At 40.1% G+C, this 7,137-nt stretch overlaps 2 protein-coding genes across 2 annotated transcripts; one reads left to right on the forward strand and one right to left on the reverse strand.

Moving 5' to 3' along the window:
- Positions 1-2,175: 2,175 nt before the first annotated feature.
- LOC103718706 lies at positions 2,176-3,136 on the forward strand. The gene is made up of 3 exons (XM_026809117.2): positions 2,176-2,321; positions 2,451-2,560; positions 2,647-3,136. The coding sequence occupies exons 1-3, from the start codon at positions 2,274-2,276 to the stop codon at positions 3,041-3,043; spliced, it is 555 nt and encodes a 184-aa protein (XP_026664918.2). The 5' UTR covers positions 2,176-2,273; the 3' UTR covers positions 3,044-3,136.
- A 1,954-nt stretch (positions 3,137-5,090) lies between these two features.
- LOC120108229 (putative protein TPRXL) lies at positions 5,091-6,568 on the reverse strand. Its single transcript, XM_039121803.1, has one exon. The coding sequence runs from the start codon at positions 6,204-6,206 to the stop codon at positions 5,322-5,324; it is 885 nt and encodes a 294-aa protein (XP_038977731.1). The 5' UTR covers positions 6,207-6,568; the 3' UTR covers positions 5,091-5,321.
- Between the last annotated feature and the right edge of the window lie 569 nt (positions 6,569-7,137).

The raw sequence follows: 7,137 nt of genomic DNA on the forward strand, positions 1-7,137 counted from the left end.
GTAACTAAACACATGTCTGCATATCCTCACATACTCCCTCTGTTCAAGTCCTAACATTATTGTCAGGATAAGAGTTCAAATCCATTCAAATCTAATCATAAGCATCACGATCGGTCCGTGGTCGGCCCTAATAGATTCGTGCTACAGTGTCCCCTAGTCTATATAGATTATGGATTGGATCTGCTCGGATACTATTTATAATAGCCTAGGACCTCACCCAAAATAGCTAGCTTAAAGGTATTATTTGGATTCCTTGATTCTATATAAGTACCCAAGAACTACTCAACAAATAATCGATGTGGGCTGGACACATGCCAGTGTAGGTCCTTACATATTTTTTCCGTTTTAGCTCTGACGTCCTTGTCAGGCTAAGTTTAAATCCATTCAAATCTAATTACAAGCACCACGATTGTCCCACGATCGACCCTAATAGATTCATGCTAATGTTTTCCTTAGTTCATATAGATTATGAGCTGGATCCACTCTAATACTATTTGTAATAACATAGGATCTCACCCAAAAAGACTCGCTATAAGATATTTTTTGAGTTCTTTAGTCCTGTATAAATAACCAAGATCTCCTTGGCGAGTAACTAATATGGGACTAAACACACGCCCAACTAAATACATCCCTGCACGGATCCTCACATACTTCTTCCATTCAAGCTCCGACGTTCTCGTCAAGGGTTCAAATCTATTCAAATCTAATCACAAGCACCACGATCGGCCCATGATCAGCCTCCATGAACTTGTGTTGCAATGCCTCCTAGTCCACATAGGCTATGGGCCGAGTTCGCTCTGATACCACTAAGTGTCACGCCCTAGATCCGGAGCACGACATGGTCGTGCTACTATAGGGTATTGCCCAAAATAACATGAAGCCCACAATAACAATAAAATATAGCATGATAAAATTTGTCTAATTTTATTTGCTAAATAAAGAGAAGTGAGTGCAGAGCATCTAAATCCAATATATGAATTCATAGATATAATTGTATTTATTAATAGCTTACAACTATGCTTCAAGTTTTACTCTTTCATTCTTCATTCATTTATTCTTCTCCGCTCCTTTCAATCTTAATTATCTAAAATACCCAAAAATATAAGGAGATAAATGAGCTTTGCGGCTCAGTAAGTAACTATGCATCACCTTACCGGATCAAGCATAATTTTTTTTACATGATTCAATGCATCATTTTGAAAGTAGAATTATACTGTAAAATAAAATATTTCATAAACATAATAACAAACTGTCGTAGCAAACCTATCATGTATGCACAAATCATGCAAGTTTGTAAAATTGAAGGTGCAATTTAAAATATCCATAATTGTCAAATGTTTGCCATTTATCTATACTTTTAATCAAAACAATGCTTAAAGATTTTCGCGCTATGGTTACTATAACCTATGACAAGGTCGTCTTCATAATCGACAATATATTATAGTTTATATTTGTTACCAACTTTAATCCTATCAGAGGGTTATTTTCATTGGATGCCATTTACAGGGTATCGATTGGCCTCCATTTATAGAGGAGAGAGTCATAGCTATTTGAGAGCTTGAAAAATATTTCATATTTTTCACAAATCATACCTTTTTAATAGGTTGGAAATACTAAATCACATCGCAAAAGTTTAAAATGCATAATCATGCCACATATATCATTTTCATGCAATTTTTCATAATCATAATTTATATATAAATCATTTACAATAATGTATTCAATAAGGATGTTGTTTGGCCAAAAATATGAAATATTTACAATCATATGCTTGATCCTAAATTTTTAAGAAGATGCACGATCAATCATGTCAAATATAATTTATAATTTTATATCTAAAATTAATCAGTAATTTGAAATTAATAAAGTTTGTACTAGAGTCACTTATCACTGTTCGTCCAAAGATCACTAGGTTCAGTTGGATAAATCCGCTGCACCTATCAAAACCATTTAACAAAGAATAAATTACTTGTTATTTGCTATTTAAAATCTAAATATAAATTAAAAATCTTTGAGCAATTCGAAATGCACTTAAGCAAGCTTCAAGTTCCGACTGGATAAATCAGACCAGGATCTAAAAATTAGGTAGAGAGGGAATGGTTGCACCTAGGATGGGACCTCTTTCTTGATTTTTTTTTTCCCTTCATGTATATATTTATTTTTTTTTCTTTCTTTCTTCTTTATCGCCCTTTCTCCTTTTCGTAGGCGGAGACAGGGGGTCTAGACCCACCCCATCGAGAAATAGAGGAAGGGAGGAAAGGGGCCTCCGAGCAATGGCGGCTGCGGCCGAGGACCGCGGTGCGCGGTGGAACGACCACCAGGTATGTGGTCTTCCATTGTTTTTTCTTCTTCTTCTTTCTTTTCTTCTTTTTCCTTCTCTTTTTCTCTTTTCTTTTCTTCGCTCTCTTTTGTTTTTCTTTCTTCTTCATCGCTCTCCCCTCATTTTCCAGGAGGGGAAACGGCGAAAGCCCGCCCCACCGGGGGAAGGGAAGGAAGGGCCTCTGGCCCAACGGCGGCTCCGGTCGATGACCGATTACGGTTGTGGCCGAGGAACCACCAGGTAAGTGGTCTTCTCCCCTTCTTCTTCTTCTTCTTCTTCTTCTTTCTTATTATGGTGACCCTTTGTTGAATTCCATCCATCACCGGGTCGATCGGGAGGAGACGGAGACCTACCTTCGCTCTGAGGAGGTTCTGCAGCCACGAATCCGGCGGCACAAATGAGGGCACTGCGAGCCCAAGTAGAGGAAGGAAGACTGTGAATTCTGCGATCTCCTTGTGCTATTCTAACAAAATCAGAGCGCCTGCGAGGAGATTCACCGGAAAGGAAAGAAGAGGGGTGGGGCTCCAACGATGTCGCGCGGCCCTGCCCTCCCTTGCGGTGAGGATCACAGCCAACTCCACCCAGCTAGTCCACGCCCAAAAACAGTATCATATTCTTCCCTTCTTAAAAAAAAAAATTGTCCTCAAAATTTGTATACCCGAGTCTTCAAAAAGTTTCAGAAAATTGCAGATGCCTCGACGCACTTCATCCTTGGGTTTCTAAGTTGTCTCTCTTTCTGAATGGTTACTCTACTGAATTTTCACGTGGGGAATAGTGCTTCTTGTGATTAATGATACACCAGGAAAACTCTTCATATATCAAATCTTCTTCAACTTGCAATGGCCTATACTCACTTGAATTCGAAACCTACTTTCTCAATAAAAAAGGGACAAATTTTATCATGCAATATTTTATTATTATTATGGGCTTTGTGTTATTATGGGCAATACCCTACGGTAGCACGACCATGTCATACTCCGTATATGGGGCGTGACCCTCAAAAAAAAAAAAAAAAAAAATTCGATCAGCCTTTTTGGATAAAATTCTGAGTTATTAGAAATGGTGTCAGAGTGGACTCGGCGTATAATCTATGTGGTTAAGGGACACTACAGCACGGATCTATTGGAGCTGACCACGATTTGATTGTGGTATTTGTGATTAGATTTGAATGGATTTAAACTCTTAGCTTGATGATGAGTCGGGAATTAAACGGAGGAAATATGTGAGGACTCATGTGGGCGTGTGTTTAGTTGGGTGTGTGTTTAGATTCATATCAGTTATTCACCGAGAAGATCTTGGATACTTATACAGGGCTAAGAAATTCAAAAAATACCTTTTATGTAGCATTTTTGGATGAGGTCTTGGAGTTGCTGCATTCACCTGTTTAATGAGTTGTTCCTCCTTTGTGGCCAAAAAAATTTCCCAGGATTCTATAAATTATGGGAAAAGTTAAAAGAGGCTTACCATACCAGCTCGACTGGCGGTTGCCTCAACAGCTGCCTCAGTTGGTCAGGCTTGATTGAGCTCTATCATGGAATTTATCTTGCACTGGTTTGGATGCTCTCTGATCCCGGCTCTTCGGATCCTCTTTTTGAAGCTTTTCCGCCTGCCTTCTTTAGGATGATGGAGATTTGCAGCATCGTGAGCTTTCACTGATCCCTGCTGCTTTTGAGTTTGCTTCTGAGTCTCCAACTTTTTTATCCATCTTCTCTACAATGTGTTTTTGTTGTTTTCATCTTTTTTACTGCCAGAACTTTGTTTCTCTTTTTTTTGTAAATTCTCTGTATTCTCCTCTTCTGGCTGTAACATCTGAGGCCTGTACATAAGTCTCTGATTTCTTAATGAATCTTGATGGCTAATGTGGCTCATTGCCCATTAGTCTCCTTTTATTTTTTTTCAAAAAAAAAGAGTAATATGCTGCTTTGATTTGTTTCATCCATGGTTCATCTCCATCTTGCAGGAGCCTCCAGGCCCATTTTGATAATAAAGCGCGATTAAAGTCTGCTAAGTTTTTTATGCCCAAGCCTCCTTTTCTGCTTTTGCAAACAACCTTCCAATTTACCAAGTTGGAGCAAGGAGCAGAAAATGGTTTCTCACACCATATGAAGCTTCTTCGATCCTAACAAATCTAACCAATAACCAAGAAGCTCCTTCTGAATTAACCAGTGTCTGTCTGCTCCCCATGAAAACATTTGATTCTTCCATCCTGATAATCTCTGCAGTAACTTTTCTAATAGAGGTTGCTAGTCTGCCTTTGTTAGTAGTGGGTGATAGAGATGGTGGAGAAATTGCACCTCAACATCGAAATTAACTATGAGCCTTTCTCCTCATATTTTCCGAAGTAAACCATATTGCTCTTTGAGAACTAAGATTAGTTATAGATGAGTGATCTACAATTGCTCTGCCTATTTCTACAATGTATCCAATTACTTGGCTAGCCATTCAGCAACAATGCACTTCTTCCTGAGTTTAGAATCCAGGCCATCGAATAGATCCATGTTTACCCAAAACCTCTCTTCTCCAAAGAATTTATAAAGAATTCCCAATGAACCTTCTATCACAGGCTTTCTCAAAGTCAAGCTTACTGAGCACACCATTTTATTTGAAGACATCTCAGAATTTTCTGTTCTCCAAGTTAACAAAAATTGAGTGAAACATATATGGCCAGACAGGTCTATGTCACAAAGTTTTGCTGCATGCAGTCGCATTTTAGCAAGCTTTGTTTATTATACTTTGTTGCATAACTTCAGCAGTGATTCAAGTATAAAAGTAAGCAAACAAGTTCTATCTATTCCACAGGAGTTAAATTACAGGCAAGCATTCTTTTTCCCTCCCTCTACTTCTCAAACAGCACTCAGGTGTTCAAAATACAGGACAGAACATGGCAAACTCATTGTTCTCGCAAACATGACAAATCCTATGTGCAAGTATTTTGCGTGGTGGTGATTTATATAAACTTCGAGAAGCAAAGCAGTCCTCACAAGCAGTCAAACACTCCCTATCAAATAAAAATAAAGCAATCCATATACATGAGAGGATTATTCAGGTCCTCCATGTGAGGAATCCTGGAGCTCTCTTGAGCAAACACTTGCCTGCTTCCCTTCTGAATCATTTGACCGTGCGTTTGGTGGATCTGGTGCATGCAAGCTTCCCTCCTCTTCTCTACGCTTGAAATTTGCCTGTGTGCTAAGTTGCAAGGACTCAAACGCAGAAGCTTCTCCTTACTTGCAGCATTACCCGGCGTTCCAACCGCACGCCCCTGCAGTTCAGTTAACGCATTTGTCGATCTCCAACGAGCAGATGGAGTGCTCAGTTTTCTATACGTGGGAGGGACTGCCGAGCTAAGCTCTGTCTTGGAACTCTTCCGGCCGAGAGGTGTTGGTGGTGAGGTAGAACGTCCCCGCTTGGCTGGAAGTGACTGGTTTGCTCCGGCAGTGCCTTGAACTAATTTGAATGGCCGTGGCAATGCTTTCACCGGATGTCGACTTGGTTTAGGCTTTGAGGGACAATGCTTATGGGGATCAAGTATGATTATGTGAGGATTCTCCCTTGCGCAAGACAACAAGAACTCATTCGTGAAAGATCGATCCTTCGACGAAGACTGAGAGTAGGTGGAATTACTAGTGCAAGAAAAAGCAGCGGAGGCGGATGACGATGATGACGATGAAGAAGAAGAAGAGGAAGAAGTGGAGGAGGAAGAGGAGGGGGTTGATTGCATACTGGGGTGATCATTGGGGAGGGGATTGGTGGGAGTGGAAGGTGATTGAGAAATGACAAGCTTATCTTGGGGAGGACTAGGATCAAAAGGGAGGGTGGGATTGGAGCAACACTTGCTTACACAAGTGCCCATGGCAATCTTTTTTCTGTCAGGTAGGGAGTGGAACATAGAAGATGTGCAATTGCCTTAGTAGAAAAGGAAGCAAGTGAGACTTTACCTGTTCTCCATGGATGGAAGCATGTCCAGGTTTTAAATTCTATCGGCGGGTTTGGAAACCGTTGCCCAACGGGTAGATGGGAAGATGATGGCCGCCCGCTTTATCCTGTGACTCTTTATGATGACAAGAAGGAAAGGGAACTCGCAGGCACTTGGCGTGCGAATTAAAGCCGTAAGGGACTTCGTAAAGGTGTGAGGAGCATTAAATTAAAGGATACGTGGTAGGATAAAAGTTTCAAGTAGTACAGTCTCGGGCAAGCACTTCCACTGTTCCACTGTCGGGCCACCGGCAAAGAAGATGGGACTTGAACTGTCATGGCCAGCAAGGTACGAGTATCCCACGAAATATGTTACTTTTGCTTTTACATATCAATCTCCAAAATTTTTTATGTTTTATATTAATTGTTTTTTTTAATTTTTGTTTAAATTTATATAGTAGTTCTTAAAATTATATGCATATTTGCAGGTAGTTAAAGAGAGAAAGATACTTAACTATACTTGAGGCGATCTCATCCGATCATGTGTAGATAGGCAATGAGGTCTCACTTGCATTAGTTGGAAGCATACAAATCTCATAATTTTTTAGTTTGTAAATAGTTTAGAGGCAGTAGATTAGATCTAATAGCTCGAATCGTCGATGTAAAACCCATATCGTCTAATCGAGATTTAACCGAATCTAAGCAGACATCAGTATAGCCGAGTCAAGATACATACATGTATGTATATATGTCTGTGTCGTCGCCGAAAATCTAACCTGGCAGAACTAGGGGTCTAGAAGGCCAAAGCAAGTTTGCTCGGCTCGGTTGGAGATGGATTGCATCGTACAGGCTTTGACCTACAACCAAAAGAAAATAATCGGGGGGTCACTAGAACGTATCTGGTA

Source organism: Phoenix dactylifera, unplaced genomic scaffold, assembly GCF_009389715.1.
Source record: "Phoenix dactylifera cultivar Barhee BC4 unplaced genomic scaffold, palm_55x_up_171113_PBpolish2nd_filt_p 001232F, whole genome shotgun sequence".
Lineage (NCBI taxonomy): Eukaryota > Viridiplantae > Streptophyta > Magnoliopsida > Arecales > Arecaceae > Phoenix > Phoenix dactylifera.